Raw genomic sequence first — 19246 nt, forward strand, 5'->3', positions numbered from 1 at the left:
TTGTATTATTGTATTGAATTGGTCTAATATTTGTACGATTGAAAAGATGGTATCGCATCTGAGAGCGTGTGCGTCCGCATATAGAGCGCGCGTACGTTGATACGATAGGTATAAGTATAGTAGGTGCGGTGCGGTGCGGGCGTACGAAATAAGGACATCTCGATCAATTTGAGACGCTCGTGCGGTCCGCCGTTGCCATGGCGAGGCGTACGGGCGTACGTACGCCTCCTCGAGCGGCCGCCGAAGGACTTCTATGCCTCTTTCGCCTATAGATAGACGTATTATTAACGATCGGCGAAAAGTCGCCGAAACGGGTTTTCGGTGAGGCGTATGTAGGTCGACGTTCCCGACGGCGAATCGATCGGCGGTCGGTTTCCCGGGCCTCCGATTTTAGCCGATGCAGCGCTTCGGAGGATTGTCGCTCGGGAGTTGCCGACCGCTGAGAGAGGCGATAGCGGAGCGCAGGCGCGCCGGAGAGCGAAGGAGACGGCGATGGCGCTGCGGCCCTCGCGTCGGCCTTTGCCGAGGTTTCTATGCCGCGCCGCAGCGGGAGCCGAGCTCCGATTATTTTAGATCCGCCGCAAATAGACCGCCGACGAGGAAGACTCCCGGCCATCGGCAGCGGTGGCGGCAGCGGCAGCGGCGCTCCCTAGCAACGGCCGCTATCGATTGCCGCCTCCCCCGCGGCCAGGGCCGTCTTTACCCCGGGCGCCGGGCGCCGAGCGGCAGGGGCGCTGTGCGAAACGGACCGAATTATTATGATAACCGGCGGCGCTCGCTTACGCACCCTCGGCAACAGTACGCATCTGCAACGAGTTGCACTTACACGAGGTGACCAGATGTCCTCATTTGAGGACGATTGTCTAAAAATATGGTCACAATATAAATGTTCCAACGTTATTTTCCGAACTTAAAAAAAAACAAATTCAAGGATTTATGTATTTCATTAATTATGAAAAATAATATCAAATTAATGGCTGCCTCTGAAACCTTTGCACCAGCCGATCCTTTAAATGCCTTTTCGTACATTTCGAGCGGTATCTTGACTATAACTTGGCGGAGGTTGATTTTTAGGTGCTCCAACGCCATCATTTTATTGCTTTTGACGTGGATTTTTGTCTTCTGAGAAGTGATGATTGTTTTTTGCGCTCTCCTATTGGGTAAAATTCGGTTTAGATATGCTTCAATCGATTCTCACTTATTACAAGTCTTAATATTGTTATAAAATGTCTTAATATAAACGCTAGAAAACCGAATGTTTCCATTGCGATGGCACTATTTTATTGCTATTGACGTGGATTTTTGACTTCTGAGAAGATATAATTGTTTTTTTGCACTTTTCTATTGGTCAAAATTCATTAGAACTTTTCACTAGAAAATCGATCGTTTCCACTGCGACGGCACGATTTTATTGCTTTTGACGTGGATTAGTTCATTGGGTCAAGCTGGATTTGTTTAATTCGTGTGCCTTTGAATAGCAAATAAACCTTTTGCAACTGTCAAGTTTCAACGATATCTACCAGTGACATTATAAACCAAATATTTTATATACATATATCACTGGCCTAGTGAAAATATAATTTCACATTCACTGTAACATATATCATATTATACATTGCTTAACAGCTTTGATGTATTGTTTCTTTACAATCATTACAGTGACGTTGTGATTTTGACTTTGTGGTTAAGATTATACATCTATCAGTAGAAAGAACTTTAAGTGAACTAAGCTTTAGAGATTTTTTATTGCGCCAAGATGAGGAAGGTTGTGCCATTTGCCATCCCCTTGAATTTGCCCATAAAAATGCATACCATTTAATGAAATTCTACGAATCTTATTGAAATCGAAATATTAAAAAAACGACCACTGACTGGCCGATTTATACAACTGGTCGACAGTTGATTATTATTATCAAAGGCCAACTTCAGATGTCAACACAACAAGTCAAGCGTGTTCTCCATCGCCGCTCTGTCGTTATTCTCGTTTCGTTCGTCACTCTAAATACTTTCGCGTCCTACATAAAATTAAATAGATTCGATATACAGTTCGCAGTAGAACAATTGAGCGGTCGTTATGCGATTCATTCCGTAAATATGTTGTTGCAAATTTTGTCACTTTGAATACGCGCGATTATTGACAGCTGTCTGATTTAGTGCTGCCAGCGTAGCAAACTCGAATTGATTCACTGTATTATAACGTAAAGATCAGCATTTTCACATGTGGCTCATCTCCGTTTTTATTTTCAGGCGATGGCGTCGCCCTCTATGGTGCAGAGGTCCGGCGACACTCTCATCGTCAGGAGCGTCGTCAGCGGCGATAGGTTGTATCTAGAGTCGGGAGCCCCCGTCGCCGAACCTTCGCCCCCAGCTTCGCCTCCGATCCAAGACGAAGTCGACGAGACGGAGCTGCCTCAATGCAAGATCAAACGAAACTATGACTGCGCCGACTGCGATTACTTCACCCAAAACCCTCGACATTATCTGTCGCATCTGCGCGACGTCCACGGTGAAAAAGTAAAGATATATGACTGCCCCCATTGTCTGTACGCATCCAAGCATTACCAGAAGCTCCTCAGACACATGAAGATGGTTCACGGCGTCGGTAAGGGTGCCGAAGAAGCGACGGCGGAAGTCGAGCGCAAGCGCCGCGCTCCTAAAGCCGAACCGGAACCTGAAGAAGAATGCGATCTCGAAGATCCCGAGTCTGGCGGTGAACCCGGTCCCGCTAAGAAGGCCAAGACGGAACTGGAATGCTCGATGTGCGACTTCGCTGCTAACAGCCACAACCAGTTGACGAGGCACGAGCGCAAAGAGCACCTCAAGACCAAATTCTTTCCCTGCTCCAAGTGCAACTACGTGACGCACATCAAAGCGCGCTTCACCAAACACGTCAAGTACCACTCCATGCCGATGATCAAATGCGAAGTTTGCGACTTTCGAACGCCCTACAAGTGGAACTTGGATAGGCACATGAAGAACCACGGTGGAACCGGCGCGTTTTGCTGCTCGGCGTGCAATTTCACGGCAGATATTAAGCAGAGTCTGACCGTGCACGAGATGAATCATCACGTTCCGGCAGTTGGAGGTGGCGCCGCGGGAGGCGGAGGCTCGAACGGCACGCCGCCGCCGCCTCGACGCAGGAACAGAGTCGGGGGTAGCGATTCCCTGCCGGCGGTCGGGCCTTCTTCTCCACGCGCTCCCAGAGCGAGGCGCTCTCGTCCGCGCTCCAAGCCCGCGGAGCTGGAGAGAATCAGTCCCGAGCCGGAGAGCTTCTCCGATCTGGCCGAGATAACACTGGCGGAGCGCGTCGAGCCAGAAGAAGAACCCAAAGCGCCAAAGAAGACTCCTCGGCCGATTCCGAATCTGATTCCGCTCCAAGTCAACGGAGTTCCGCCTCCGCTGAAGAGCGCTACTCCCCTCGATCTGTGCACCTCTTTCAAGAACGAAGACAACGATGAAGAGCAGCAGTCGAGGCCGACGCTCAAGAAGAAGAGCACCTCCATCTTCGAAAAGCTGTACAAAGAGAAGCTGATGACCGTTGGCGACGATCGAATCTCTCCAAAGCCTCCGTCCGTCGAAGGGAAGAGGATCAACGGACTTTCGACCGAGACGTCGAGGATCTCTGGTTCGGGTTCGACGAGATGCCAGCGCTGCAGGCACAGATGCAAGTCCAGCAACGATCTAGTGCTGCACATGCAGACCTGCGTTGCCAAAAGAGACGAAGCGGAAGCGCCGGCGATCCCGGCGTCCGAAGAAGAGGGATCCGCGGACGACCCTCAAGCGCCACACCCCATGGAGAACGTCGTCTTCGTGTGGAACTCGATGCTGAAGAAGACCGACTCTTTCGACGACTCCGAGCAGCACTTCGACGGCGCGGCTGTCGCGTCCTCGTCGACGCCGAAACGCGAGAAAGAAGCCGCCGGCGGAAAGAGGGTGTTCAAATGTCCGCATTGCTCGTTCTGGGCGTCTACCGCGTCTCGCTTCCACGTGCACATCGTCGGCCATCTCAACAGAAAGCCGTTCGAATGCTCCCTGTGCTCGTACAAATCCAACTGGCGTTGGGACATAACGAAACATATCAGACTGAAGTCGGTCCGCGATCCCGATCATGCCAAAGCCAGAGTGTTGATGACGGACGAGACGGGAAGACGGAACTACAGTAAATATAATAAATATTTAACATTAACGTGCAATATGCGAGTATCCGATACGTCCGCTGACGCAGTGGGCGCTACCGGTAGTAGGAAAAGTAGAGAAATGATTCGGGTTGTTCCAGATGCATTCGAAACCGACATGCAACCGGCGACCTCCGGCGATAACGTTAAACCTTTCGTAGATATAAAGTTAGACGAGCGAAAGAACACTAACGAAGTCTGCGTCGAAGCCAAGAAGACCAAAAAGACCATGTGGAAGTGTAAAAAGTGCGATTATAGGTAATTATCATCACATTTTCACTGCATGACTAGCGATGCCAAATATATATATATATCTATTTTTTGTATTTTATTCATATTTTATGTTATTCCATTTCTTATTCATATTTTATATTGTTGATTTAAATATATTATAGTTATATTGTTGTTGTCGTTGACACTTATATTCTGTAGAATATACTATTATTTTATTAACGCTATGCATGACTTTTTCTTTACCTCTTCTTTTTAATACTTATTTATAACACATGTACCTGTAAAAATACTGTATTTTTATTGTGTAATATAAGTAGCACTTATTGTTTTTTTTCTTCGTAATGATTGTTACAAATATATTAATATACAATTTATTTTGTGTCTTAATTATTTTTTAACTTTTCGTATTAATAATGCCTTGTGAATGCTTTTTTTATGTAGTTTTTGTATATGTTACAGTAAATGTGTATTTTCTAGTATGCATATTTCCACATGATCAAATCGTTCGACAAAATACTACAATATTTAAAATAATTGTTCAATAAAATGAATTACTTGTGCATTACCGTTAAGACTGATTTGGTGCGAGCGAGCATTGGTACCTTAATCTGCAACGAATCCTTTTCCGAATAGTTAGTTTTATGGAGTACAATATTTATTTAATTTATACAAGGACGGAATAGCGTAGTTCGTAACTGAGGTTGTGAGTTCGAGCCCCGCGGTAGCGGCACTCGGAATTTTTATTTACAAAAAATGCGCTGTTAATAAAAATTAGTCCCAACTACAGTAACATCTATTGTTTATAAAATTATTAATATAGAAGGTTTTGATACTTCTAGGTATTCATTATATTTAAATGACATACTCAGTTGGTACAGATTTACCCTGTTGTAACGCATTGGGCTTACGCCAGTCAGATTTAATAAATAAATTTAAATGCACATTTCTCTCAAAATAATTCCTGGTCATGTTCGAGATAACTCAAATCTTGTATTTTGTGAATTCTCATCTTAAAAATCAGCAAATTTATGAGTCTTTTCTGTTAAAAATAAATTTGTGCGAATATTTTTAAATGATTTACAATGGCTGCATTTTTTTATACCACTGCATAGGAAAGGATGGATCCATGCCAGACATTTTTAAGTAATTTTAAGAAAAGTACTGTGATCAGGAATATATTTAAATAGCAACCAAATAAATTAAATCAAACTTAATCTAATGAAAGGTTTAGTTAAAATACGGTTGAATTTGTTCAATTTGTACAGCAAATGAATATTTTGCAATTGTCAAATTGTGTTTCAATGATATTTTCGCCAGTAGAAATATATATCTACCGGTGAAAATATAACTTCACTGGTAATGCACATTCACTGTAACTCATATGATATATTGAAGTCAATCAATATTCTTTTGTAATAGTCCATTTTTATAGTTTTTTACTGCTTCTTGTGGCGTAGCTTTAGATATGTATTACTTCGCTGAAATTACATAACAATATTTTTGCCACAAAGATTCCATTATCTGATTTATATTAAAAGTTATTTCATTTTAAAAACAGTAAATTCTTAGAAAATATTTTATATAATTAGAGTATCTAAAAAAATAAATCTAATTTGAAAAACAAAATGTTGCCGTATATTTATTATTAGTATCAGATATAATTCACTGGTAATACACATTCACTGTAACACATATACACGTTTTACTTTATTATAAAAAAAGTTTTTATTATTCTGTAGAAGATGAGATAACTAGATTTACATACAGAACCGCACCCTGAATTCAACTAAAAAGCAACATTAGTTTTGCTTCAACAAAATATATAAAAAACATTTCAATTGATAATAATAAACTATTAACTACAATAATACTAATTTTTACACACATGAAAGTGAAATGATCTTTATATATTTTATTAACAAAAGTTTTAGAAGTAGAAATTATATCCAAAAAACTAATGATGCAGATGATATAATTTTATCTTTGCAGTAAAAAAGTGTAAAATTATTGTAGTACGTAATATATAGTAATGGAATAGCTGTAGAAATAGAAGTTATTGTAATTATTGTTACTCCAATTAAATAGTAAATATAATTTAAAATAAAAATTTTGCTTACATTATAAAGTGAAGTAAATATTATTTAAAAATTAAAAGATTGCATAAATTACTTTTTTCTGTAGGTGTTTAGGTAGTAGATTTTAATTATATATATATAAATGCTTATTTCCAGGCTTTAAAATTTTATATATAAAATCTATAATTTGTAATATGATAAAATACAGCACAATAGATAAACAATTGCACTTAATATAAAAGAAGAATAAGAGATCTTTTATAGATTATTTAGATTCAGTGTGCTTACGTAGAATCTTTAATCGCCACAGTGCGCAGCAGCCGCATCTGGAAATAGATAAGATCCTAAAAAAAAAGCATGATTCCTCTTCGACTTTTTTAGCTTTGACTCTGCAAGTGTATATATTCATAAATCATCATAACAAATCCTATAAATCCTAAAAAAAATAATAAAGTGTGTAAATTATTATATGTATATTATGTGATAACGCCAAAATTTCTAGTCGACAAAAATGCTGACAATCGTAAACTGTTATGTAGGAATGCAAGCAAAGACGCCTTACTCATGCATGTCAGAAAACATTCAAAGTCGAGCGCGGCGCAGCCTCGGCAGGAAAAACAAGCGGACGCATCCGACATGTCGGAGGTATCGGGCGCTTCCGACGTGTCGAGTATATCGTATAGATGTGGTCATTGCAACCAGGTATCCAATTGGAAGCATGTTATTCAGGTATCTACTATCAACTTACTAACACAATAATATGTCGAATCATTCGGTAACAACATTTGCATATGTTATTAATCATTCGAAAGCAACGTTCTCGCTTTAAACGGGATGGGATCATCGCGACTAGTCATTGTTCTATAGACTCGTTGAATAAATATTATATACCTAACAAATGTAAATAATGCTAAACGTCTATTACTAAACTCTCATTAATATGGCTAACTCAATTCAACTAATAGTTGATGGCAATTATGTAAATCGGTGTTGGGGTATTGAATCTTTGGATTATAAGATATAATGGAGCGTCAAAATAAACGTACGTTTAATATCGTTCCATTCCATTTTATATTCAAAATAATTTAGTATTTATTTATACATAACTTACCAATATTGTAGATAAAATTTAAAAATCCTCAAGAATCTCAGAAATCAGTAAATTCAGTCTGCCAGAATTTCGTTTCATTGAATTATTTTCATCTACTAGATCTTAGTGTTTTGAATGCGAAAAATAAATAAGAGAGAAACATTTATCTCTAAAGTAATTTAGTATCATGGTGAAAGCAAGGGGAATTAGGAATAAGAGTGGCATGAGGTAAAAAGGCAAATGAGATTTTAGGTACATTCTCACCTTTATGTCTATCAATACATTTGCAATAATTACAAACAAATGCCGAATTTTCTAATAGTCGATAGGAAATTAGAATTCTTTTTATCAAACTTTGTCGACAACTGTTTATTTTTATAGAATTGGAAAGCGTTTTTGCTTTACGTAGCATAGAAGTGCTGAAATATCAAAAAAATTAACCGTTTTTTCCCTACATGCCGAATTTTCCAATAGTCAATAGGATTTTTTTTGTCAAAATTTGCTAACAACTGTTTATTTTGTAGAATTTGAAAATGTCAGAAATTTTGAAAAATGTAACCAATTTTTTTATAGGTAATTTTTAATAATAGGTTTTTTCCATTGGAAATAAGTTTTTTTTTATTAAACTTTGTCGATAATGTTCATAAAATTGATTATATTTAGATAGTTTTTAACGGCTTTTTACCCATATGCCAAATTTTCTAGTCCATTGGAAATAAAAAAAATTATCAAACTTTGTCGACAAATGTTTATTGCCCACATGCCAAATTTTTTAATAGTCAATAGGAAATTTGAATTTTTTATCAAAATTTGTTGACAATTATTTATACTTGTAGAATTCTGTTCTACGTAGCATAGAAATGCAGAAATTTCAAGAAATGTAACTGATTTTTAAACAGTTATTTCTCCACATGTTGAATTTTCTAATAGTCACAACGATTTTTTTTATTACAACTTCCATTGCAGTTTTGGTAGATCCAAATTACGCAGCAGAAAAGTTAGTTTGTAATGTAGTGCTTCTCTTGGATTCAGAGAATTCAAAGACTTAGTTATCCGTTATATTGTCAATTGTTTAATTAACTTTTACATTTGATAATTATTTCTATTATTGTTGAAATTCAACTATTTATTAAGTACCTACCTATATAATGTTAATTTTTAACCACTTAAACGGCAGTGACCCACCGATGAGTCACTTGTTGATTTTTTTTTCAAATAAATTAATTTTTTAAATTAAGTTAATGAATTACTTTCAATATTAGCTTCATTTATCAGTAAACCAAGTATTTTATATTTATTTATAGAAAGAGATACTGACGCGTGAAGAGAAATAAAAAATGACTCAATAAAAAGTCGGCATTTAAAGGGTTAAAAAATTAGCAGCATACTTTCTGTAAAAATGTCATATTGCTAGTAGAAGGAGAAATTATCTATCATTATTTAATGTTAATATCATTTCTTAAAATATTATCAAAACAAATATTTATAATTGTATCTATCAAAAAACTCAATTACGTTAATTTTAAATGCGATGACGAGTGTATAAAAAATACGTACATTATTACTTAATATGAAAATCGAAACCGTAGCCTCTGTAGATTCTTTTGAAGTATGTAGTATTTATATGTAATACTTAACTGATCTCTCTCTACATGATTTATATATTTTTACAGAGACACTGTCGGTTAAAACACAACGGAGATGTCAAAGTGGTAGTTGGGATGAAAAACTCATGCGACAAGCAGTCAAACTCGCCTAACGGCGCTTCCAGCTACGACATGAAATGCTCCAAGTGTCCTTTCACCACGACTACGAAATACCTCTACGAGAGTCATCTCAAACAGCACACCATTAACTCTGACTCGAACTTCAAATGTTTCATCTGTCCGTATTACGTCAAATCGGAGACGGATTTGATACAGCACCTTCCGTTGCACGGAATATCTGAACCCGAGAAATACGGCGCTCAAATAGTCAACTGTAAGCCACCCGTCGGCGAAACCGTTCAGATGAAACGGTACAGATGTTCGGACTGTCCGTACGAGAGTAACAGCAAGTCTCAGTTTACGTATCACGAGCAGTTCCACAAGGCACACAACGCTCCGTTCAAATGCGAGATTTGCAACTATCAGGTCACGAAGAGACACTTGCTGCATCAGCATATGAAAGTGCATGGATTTACGCTCTCTAATATCATATCCATAGAGCCAAACGCTCAATCTACGTCTCAATCGATCGACGATTTGACCCTCATGTGGGTTTCGCACAACGGAGAATTTCAAAAGATGTACAAGTGTAGATCTTGTCCGTATATAAATCTAAGGAAGAATAATATATACGATCATGAAAAGCTGCACAACTCGAATATTGAATATATACACAAATGCGCCGACTGTAATTACGCTTGTAACAACCTGGACGTCTATATATCTCACACTAAAGTGCACAGAGATGATTATGCAAAAGTATATTATCCCGTGGATATGACAAAAACTGATGAAGTGCAAATTTTAGAACTGAAAGATTCGAGAAACGAAGACGAATGTTGTAGATCGGACAAAGACAACAAGAAATTGGTTAAGATGTTATACTTCTGTTCGGATTGTCCGGCGAGATTCTTGTTCGAGAAAGAGCTGCAGATACATTATAAGTTTCATTGCTTGAGGTTACCGTATCAGTGCGTTAATTGTTCGTATACGGCGCGACAACACGCACATCTGCTAGCTCATAATAACGTACATTCCAAAGAGTTTCAAGATAAAACCAAATCGCTACAAGAGCTGCATAGTACTAATCCGGAACATCCTCAACCTAAAATAGTAGCCGTGATGTTAGATTTGAACGATGCCAATCCCGTTTGGATCGCAGTAGCGGACATAAATAAACAAAACGAAACCGTGGAACCAGTACAAGAAGCTCCAGTAAAAAATTCTGGAGCTAAACAACACATGTGCAATCAATGTCCGGCCCGGTTCTTCAAAAGCGCAGCTCTCAACTATCACATTACGTTACACGGTGGTGAAGGGCTTTATAAATGCAGGCAATGCGACTACGCCGTTAAAACGGTCGGAAACTTGGCGAAACACGAAGTCGTACACGGTCCTGCGTCTCAAGCGGACTACGAATCCGGAGATGATCTTAGCTTGAAAAACGTACCTATATCTGGAACGGACTTATATCAGCAAAAAACGAAAGCGGAGAAGCGAGCGTTATCTGAAAAGCTAATCACGAGACCGAACGATCATTTTCCTCCCGTTTTACAAGCAGATCCTCAATTCGGTCTATTGATGCACGGTAATCCAGACTTTATCTATCCGACTTATTTAAAAAACGGAAGGCCTAAAGAAAAGCGGTATAAATGCCACAAATGTCCATCTGCTTTCGAAAAACGAGAGCAGTATAAAGTCCATCTGTCGCTACACGGTTCTAAACAGCGATACAAATGCGAGATTTGCGATTATTCGGTGAAATATTACGCAAATTACGTGCAACATATGAGGAAGCATCAGATGAACGCCGACGCTCAAGCGGCTCGTCAAGGATCAAATAAATCGGACGCAGTAGAAACCATCTCGAAGAAGAGCGATACGAAATTTGCCATCAAGAGTCTCCCGAAGCAGACGTATAAAGATTCATCGAAGATGTCGATAAGCGATCAGCAGACTTTGAGGCTTTTGCATCGGCGGCGTTCTAGCGTTGCCAGCGCAAAGGAAGTCGTCGACGAACGGAAAGTTTATAGATGCACGCATTGTCCGTACACGAACCAGAGACGAGACGCTCTGGATAATCATACAAGGAGACACGCCACCGTCTCCGGAGTCAATACAAATTTTATGTGCCATTATTGCGATTACGCAGCGCCTCAATCGCAGTTTTTACGAGATCATATGAAAGTACATTTCCACCAACCCAAGCATATCAATCCGGAGTACTTTGCCAATTTCGAAGGGTTGGAGATATTTATTAGCAAAATTTACGATAAGGAAACGGACGCGCCGATCGATAGTAAAAAACACTTGTTCACGATCAAAGAGAACTTGGACATATCCAACTTGAACGAGAGCGGTAACAAGATCTACGTGGTTCCCACTAGCGGCGAAAGAGTTCAGTGAGACTAGTATTGTTGTTGTTTACATTCTGTGTATGTAAGATTAAATAATTTATTGTGTCTATTTATTATGTATCATAAATATATTGAATCTTGTATAATTTTATATTAACATAATACAAGAGATTAGTAAATTGATCGTATTTTCTATATATTCAATCTAATTATTAAAAACTGTGATTCATTGCAGTATACTTACTGATTACATCGATCACCTGAGATTAAAATTTAACATAAACAGAATAGAATAAAGATCATATATATAACAAAACAACAAATAAAAATATTAATTTTAATCTAAAAACATAAACTCGACTTATGCAAAAAATTTTGGGTGAAATGTCAGTAAAGGTGGTAATATTTTTATCAAGGCCTTCGAGTACAACTGAGCAAATTTTTAGGACTAGATATTAGTCATACATTTGGTTCTAGTTGTCGCGGTGTTGATCAAAGTATATTCAAACCGAATTTTGGTCAATAAGAGCAGCAAAAACAATTACCACTTCTCAGAAGTCAAAAATCCACATCAAAAGCAATAAAATCATGCTTTCACTATCGCAGTGGAAATCTAGCGTTCATATTATGACCATTTTTTGACAACATTACGACTTAAAATAAGTGAGAATCGATTGAAGCACATTTAAACCAAATTTTGATCAATAAGAGAACGCAAAAACAATTATCACTTCTCAGAAGACAAAAATTCACATCAAAAGCAATAAAATCATACCATCGCTATAACAGTGGAAACGCTCAAAAACATTTTTTTTGACAATATCACGATTTATAATAAGTGTGAATCGATTGAAGCACATCTAAACCAAATTTCGCCCAATAGGAGAGCGCAAAAAACAATTATCCCATCTCAGAAGTATTAAATTCACGTCAAAAGCAATAAAATCGTGTCGGCGTCCTCACCGGCACGATTTATTGCTTTTGATGTGATTTTTTTAATTCTGAGAAGTGATATTTGTTTTTGTGCTCTTCTATTGGTCAAATTTCGGTTTTGATATGCTTCATTGTAGCTATTAATTGAGGCATGCGTTTTGTACATTCATTACTGAAATTTTTTTGGCAGGCAGTCGTTGTTGCATGATGATGTACCAGCGCACAAAACAGAGATTATACATGTACTCTTGGATAATAAAGACATCGTAGTGTTCAGCCACCATCCGCATTCACCTGATTTGTTTCCCTATGACTTCCGGCTATTCCCAATAATTAAGTTGGCGTTGAAGGAGACATTTTGACACCATTGATGAAATTCAAAAGGGTTCGATGGAGGCCTTAAAGGACACTTCTGGAAAATTTCTAATGAATATGCTTCGAAATTTTCTATGATCGTCTCCTATATATTTTTTGATTTCAATTATTCGAATATTGAATTGAAAATAGATGAATTTTTACCGATATTAAATTATTTAAAATTATTGCAAAAAATCAATTAATTTAATGTAAAATAATTTTTAATTAAAAATTAATTATTGGTTAGTAATTATTATTTTAATTCATCATTAATTACTTTCATAATCAATAATCTTTTTGAATATAACACAATGCTGATTAGTGAGGGCGTCAAAAAGAAAATGCTCAATTTATTATTACATACTTCTAAGATCAGCTGCGATTGTATTATTTTGCTGTTCAAACCAAAACCTAAACTAATAAAGGTTCTAAAACTAATTATAGTTTTAGAACTTTCATTAGGTCAAGTCAAAAATATTATTCTCAAGGGAAAATAAGCGGAATAAAAAGTACAGACAAGACATCACATCTCGCATATTGCTCTATAGTTTGTCTGCACTCAGGGCCGGCCCGAGTGCAGACAAACAGACGAAATCTTGTGGGGCGCCGTGATACCAAATAAAGGCGCAATATTTACTTAAAATTATCAAACAATATTGTTAAAAAATATAATCTGATATTATTTTTTTGTATACACTACTGTGCACTCTTTAGATTATTTCACGCGTAAAAAATCGCGACGAAAATAAAACTACAAATTCTTAAAATACCCACAATCGCAAAAAAAAATATGGTGTCAAATATAATATTAAATTACTTTGATTTGAATTATTTTTGCGCTCATGTAATGAGTTAATAAAGTATTAATATGGGGAGGAGGGGCGCAAATTTAGTTTTTGCCTGGGGCGCACAATAACCTAGGGCCGGCCCTGTCTGCACTTGGATATTACGGTACGTTTTAAAAATAAAAGCTATCCTTACCGATATTACTACGGACTTCTGATGTGATAGTATTGGTTAAAGTATATTTAAGTAAAAATAAAGTATAAATCTGAATAAAGTATATTCAGCAATAAAATCGTGCCGTCGCCGTGGAAACGCTCGTTACCGAGCGTTCCCACTGCGACGGCCCAACACGATTTTATTGCTTTTGACATAAATTTTTGACTTCTGAGAAGAGATAATTGTTTTTTACGCTCTCCTATTGATCAAAATTCGGTTTAGATGTCCCTCAATCGATTCTTACTTACCATAAATCGTAATATTGATTTAAGAATCCTAATATGAACGCTACATAACGGAGCGCTTCCACTGTGCCCCCTCGAATGTGGCAAGAAAAATGCATGTCATCAAATGAAAAATACGATGAATCTTCACGAATTCGAAATATTAAAAAAAACAATCACTGACTTGCTAACTTTTGTCCCCTCCCTGGAAAAAGTTGAAGCAATGTCCCCGAATACGACACTTTGAACACGTGCGATTATTGACAGCTGGCTGATTTACCAATCCTACGATTATATTACTTGCTGATAGTTTACTTTTGCAAAAATTATATATAACTAGTACAATTAGGTCTAACGCAAGTAATAAAAAAATATGCAAGGGAGAAGTTCTAACATATATATGAACAAACAATTATAGTAATTGCATGGAAGGACAAAAAATCGTCACAATGTAGACTAGGCGTGGCTTATCAAATAGATACTATTACTATGTATTAAATTTCTGTATTATGTAAAAAAAATTGGTGAAAGAAAAACGTAGTTCAAAATCATATTTTTATATCGAAGATTGCTTCAGGAAATATCATACGATGGATAAATATTACCAAAAATCAAGTATTTATATAAATATGTAAGTTATTGTAATGTACATACATACATAAATACACTAAGTGTTTCACATATCAAAGTAATGCGATTAAAAATATGTTGAGAACCATTAGTATTGTGTAAAATACAATAGTGAACAATTAACTAAATACCTACTATTTACAAGGATAGAGCGAAACATTCGTTCTTTTATTATTGCATTCTTGGGGGTTTTTTTTTCAGATAGTGGTCCCAGCATCCAGAGCGGGTACATATACCATAAATAAATGTTATATAAATAATAGATTAGAAGCCTAATTTTTGTGTTTAAATAAATTGGACCACAGTGGATTCAATAAGAAAAAAGTTTTTGTCTGGTGAAGGTTGAACCATAAAATTTGCCCAAAGGAAAAAGATGAGAGAAGTTTGCAAAATTATGGAATAACCCTTTCACCACGGCAGATATTTTTGCGCGCCATTTCGAAATTTGTTAATACGTGGGGGTCACCTATTGTGCCATATTTTTAAAAATATTATGGTTCAATAAATTCATGTAATTTACAGCCTTAAATTATACTAAACAACCATATTATTAGGCTCAAAGGTTTATGGCACCTTTAGGTGCTCAACGAGTACTGGCAATTTTCTTGATGACTTCTATAGAAGCCACCCGCGGTGAAAGGGTTAAAACAAGGTACAATTTGGTTTTGTTAAAAAATTTAGAAATATCCAAAACAATGGCTGGCTGCGATACTGCCCCATTTTCAATTTCATTGAAGTTAAAAAATCATATGTATTTGACGGACAAAATTACAAACAAAGAAATGAAATATGTCAACTGACTTTTCAGGATTTTAATAAATAAATCATCGGCGAGCAATTGTAGAAACGGTAAACTTATTTATGATTTGTGTGTTTTAAAATTCAATTGAAGATTGTAAAAAACAACAGGATTCAATAAACGTACACTTGAGTTTCTTAGTTTTGTTATTAGTATAAAAAAATATTAATATAAAATGGTCACATATTCATGCAAAAAAAAGAATATTATTCGATGGCTTTCATTAACATTGTTAAAAAGTAAATTATTCATGCAAAAGACAATGAAAAAAAGTTATTCGCACACTAGTATCAAAGTGTAATAGTTATTTTTATAGTAAAACTCACTGGGAGTAGACCAGTCGCGCAAGGGTAGCAAACTTCGAGTGCGATTCTGTTGGCAAGCTATCGTCTTGACGACTTTGTTATCGATTATGAGTTTCAGTCTTTCGAAGTCCTGTTTCGCCTCTCCCCTGGTGTAAGAAGTGATCAACAACGGAATGTTAGGCGACAAGAGGTGCGGCAAAGATTCGGCCCACGGATCCATGGCGGCGTTTTGAAACTCGTGAAACCCGCAATTGAACACGGCCACGATATGGGGGCACTCGTAGGTCACCGAAGTGCAATAGTTTACATAGAGGCTAGTCACGAACTCGTGATGAACCGTCGCCTTTCTAGCGGCGCATTCGCTGCAGAACTGCCAATCGTCGCCGTCGTACACGCACAACTCCGGCCCGACGAAAACTATAACGATGGACTTTAAAGTGGGCATCCAATGCAACAGAAACTCGCAAACTTGCCTGAAAACATATATCAATATATGTCTCTTACAATAAGAAATTAGTCGTATAGAGTAAATTGAATACCTATCGAATTGATTATATTCGTGCATCGCACCGACTATGTGCACGACTAATTTATCGCTTATCAATATATCGACGGCTTCTATGGAACGATGCAACGTGAACGCGTGGCTCAACTTTTCGCTTAAAAATACGTTGGTAGAACTGGGGGACGTTTCTTTAATTTTAAATATGTCTCTTCGCAATATGTCTACGGACGAGTTGATGTCGACTACCATAAAATCGCTCGGAATGCCTGAAATGCATAAATAATAAATCAAACAAATAATTCCATCCGTTACAGTTATGGATCCCAGCGTTACAGTTACAGTTACAGTTACCGTTCATCAAGTGGAAATAGTGTTCGCTCTGTAGTTTGATTCTTCTGCATACGGACGAGTGGCCGACGTCAGACTCCCGGCACCTCTTGGAGCAGTAGCTGGTCGAAGGGCAGTTGGAACAGTCGCGCAAGAGGCGGGGATCGCTTTTATAGCAGACGGCGCAGACCCTCGGAAACATCCACAGCTGTCGGACGAAAAGCGAAAGCGGGTGCCGTCTCGAGAGTAGGTGGGTAGGTTTAAAATGTTACCTAAAATACGCACCTGAGACTCGGCCGACGTCATGGTGCGGCGGACGGTCTGCTCGATGGCGTATTTGATCTTGGACCTCGTGCGAGTCTCCACCGGAAACTCCGCCAGCGCCCGGCAGAGCGCGGCGTGCTTCGGAAGATGCACCCTCAGGTGCTCTTGCGAGCAGTACCTGTAAGCGTGGCATTCCGAGCAATCGATCAGCTTCTTGGATCTACATTTGCACACATGACAGACGTTAGGGTAGTAGTATTCGTCGTAAGGAGCTTCGTTAGACATCGTCACGGGTGACGCGCTCGAACCGTTTTGACGTCTCCTTGTTTCGCAAATTTGGCCTAAGCCAAAAATTTACGAACCATACACCCACACCCACTATTTATATCTCATAATATTGTGATTTACACAATATTATTTATCTTTCCTGATTACCTGACACTTTTTGATCGGTAGTTTCAGATATCAAATTCTTTATATCTGTCTGAATTCGGACATAAGTCTTATCGGACACCAGATTTGCGTGTTTTTAGGTGATTCTCCGTTTCAACTAAGCAAGCATATTATGAATCCCTATCCCTACAATACTAGAAGAATAACTAATGACGATTGGCGGCAAAACAATAATCAATTACACGGTTTACAATTATTTTTAATACGCGAATTATTTGATGTCTCACTATCTTTAATAAAAAAATAAATAGATCTTTTAGACGATGTACCTACCGGTGGCGGCAACTTCGGCACAAGTTAATAAAGGCCCAGGTCATAAAATCACTTAAAGTGCAAATTTTAACAAAAAATATTGTAAACCATCGGGCTCGGATAACACAATTGCGATACATTTTAATTACCTTACTGCTTATTTATGCAAGTTTTTAGCGTTGCCTAAAAACATCCATATTTCCATCGATACTGTAAATTATATTAAATTTAGATAAAAGAAAGGAAAGGTAAATTTATGGTAAATTTAGGGTGCATGCAACGTATAATTGACCATGAAAAAAACATGGATTCTCTAAATTCAATCCACACACTTGCAACGATTGACCTTGCGGTTTGTTTATCGTTATTGCAAAAGTCAGTATTTAAATAGAAATTGCAATCGTTTGAATAGGAATGGCATATCTGTTGGAATCGTTGGTATGCGTGGTAGCAGCACATCTTCTCCTTTGAATTTGTCAGTTAAAATTGTTGTTTCGATGACATTTTTTAACAATTTATTGACTGCTTATCTTGTACTGTTGCAAAGACGGGGTGGATAAACGTTTCCAAGAACAACGATAGGAACACCAATCTTCAAATTTATGACGTATGGTGGCAATCCAGCTAAATCGAGCGAATTCAAGAATTGAGTTGGTTAATTTACTGCTTCATCTTGATTCATAACAGTATCTACTGATTTATAAGTATATGTTTCGCCTGGTTACTCGTGTTAAATAATGGTGTTAATAACATTTACATTTACGTTTTTGCAGCTAATATTGCACGTTCACTTTCTTAATGTCTTAAAATATGCACTGAATCTATTAATATTTTGAGTGTGTGATACTATAAAAATCGGTTGATAATTTAATGCAGCCTCTTAATTCGTCAATTGTTGTCGACCACCGATGATTAATTTGTAAACATGTAACAACTCTATAAATCGTCAATAAAATACTACTGCAGCGGCTCAATATGTGTCTAATTGCCACCCGTCACCATCCCGTCGCCAAACTTACAATTGATTAAGCGACGGGAATAACGTTATAAGTCTGATTTTTTGGCAAGTTGAGATTTTGATGGATAACATTATATGAGTAAATCTGCGTCTATTGGTTCAAAAATTGCAAAATCAAAACATCAAAAACGTTTCGTGGTCCATACCAGCTGCCAGCTAGTGTAACTCAGGGAAGTATACTTATGATATTCCAATTTAAAAAAATACTAAATTATCAATGTACGCTGACGACGCTGTAATCCTAACTATTGTAGTTCTGATGGTCTTAAACCTATTACGGTTAAACTTCAAAAATCCGTCGAAAAGTTAAAAAATATTTTATGAAATGGAGAATTAAAATGAATCAAGACAAAACAGAAGCTATAATATTCACCAAATATATTATAGATCTCGATTCAAGTATGCTACGAGCTAAGGTGTCATATCTTGGAAAATTTATTACAGACGTCTGCGTAGATGTATGCGTAGAGAGAACATTCACATGCTTTCAAAAGTGGTTCAGAGATCTTTAGTGGAAGTTTCTCTAGTAAAAATGTTCCC

General features: G+C 37.4%; 2 protein-coding genes across 15 annotated transcripts in view; one reads left to right on the top strand and one right to left on the bottom strand.

The window, feature by feature from the left end:
• Positions 1-11820, top strand: part of LOC148233635 (uncharacterized) — a 63935-nt gene extending 52115 nt beyond the window's left edge. For 3 of the 12 annotated variants that reach the window (XM_088188810.1, XM_088188815.1, XM_088188814.1), the window contains exons 2-5: positions 2248-4159; positions 4277-4433; positions 7024-7213; positions 9248-11820. In XM_088188810.1, coding sequence (XP_088044936.1) covers positions 2251-4159; positions 4277-4433; positions 7024-7213; positions 9248-11686 — 4695 coding nt within the window. In that variant the 5' untranslated portion in view covers positions 2248-2250 and the 3' untranslated portion in view covers positions 11687-11820. Of the gene's footprint in view, positions 1-2247; positions 4434-7023; positions 7214-9247 lie in introns of those variants that run through there. The other 9 variants (XM_088188808.1, XM_088188812.1, XM_088188817.1 and 6 more) reach the window with 5 other exon arrangements.
• On the bottom strand, positions 6634-17325 carry LOC148233636 (uncharacterized). 3 transcript variants are annotated; one of them, XM_088188821.1, is made up of 5 exons: positions 17005-17320; positions 16744-16927; positions 16427-16658; positions 15909-16360; positions 6634-6920 (listed from the first exon to the last, which is right to left on the bottom strand). In XM_088188821.1, the coding sequence occupies exons 1-5, from the start codon at positions 17266-17268 to the stop codon at positions 6862-6864; spliced, it is 1191 nt and encodes a 396-aa protein (XP_088044947.1). In that variant the 5' UTR covers positions 17269-17320; the 3' UTR covers positions 6634-6861. The 3 variants fall into 3 exon arrangements, with proteins under 3 accessions (XP_088044947.1, XP_088044949.1, XP_088044948.1); XM_088188823.1 differs by having other exon boundaries at positions 6634-6810; positions 17005-17311; XM_088188822.1 differs by lacking the exon at positions 6634-6920 and having other exon boundaries at positions 15711-16360; positions 17005-17325.
• Positions 17326-19246: the final 1921 nt, after the last annotated feature.

Source organism: Plectrocnemia conspersa, unplaced genomic scaffold (genome assembly GCF_051122295.1).
Source record: "Plectrocnemia conspersa isolate PC_06_02 unplaced genomic scaffold, ASM5112229v1 ptg000007l, whole genome shotgun sequence".
NCBI classification, from domain to species: Eukaryota; Metazoa; Arthropoda; class Insecta; order Trichoptera; family Polycentropodidae; genus Plectrocnemia; species Plectrocnemia conspersa.

Coding starts and splice junctions, on each gene's coding strand:
- LOC148233636 (XM_088188821.1), bottom strand. CDS start 17,268: ATGTCTAACGAAGCTCCTTACGACGAATACTACTACCCTAACGTCTGT. Junction 16,928..17,004: donor TGACGTCGGCCGAGTCTCAG/GTGCGTATTTTA, acceptor TTCGTCCGACAG/CTGTGGATGTTTCCGAGGGT. Junction 16,659..16,743: donor CTATTTCCACTTGATGAACG/GTAACTGTAACT, acceptor TATGCATTTCAG/GCATTCCGAGCGATTTTATG.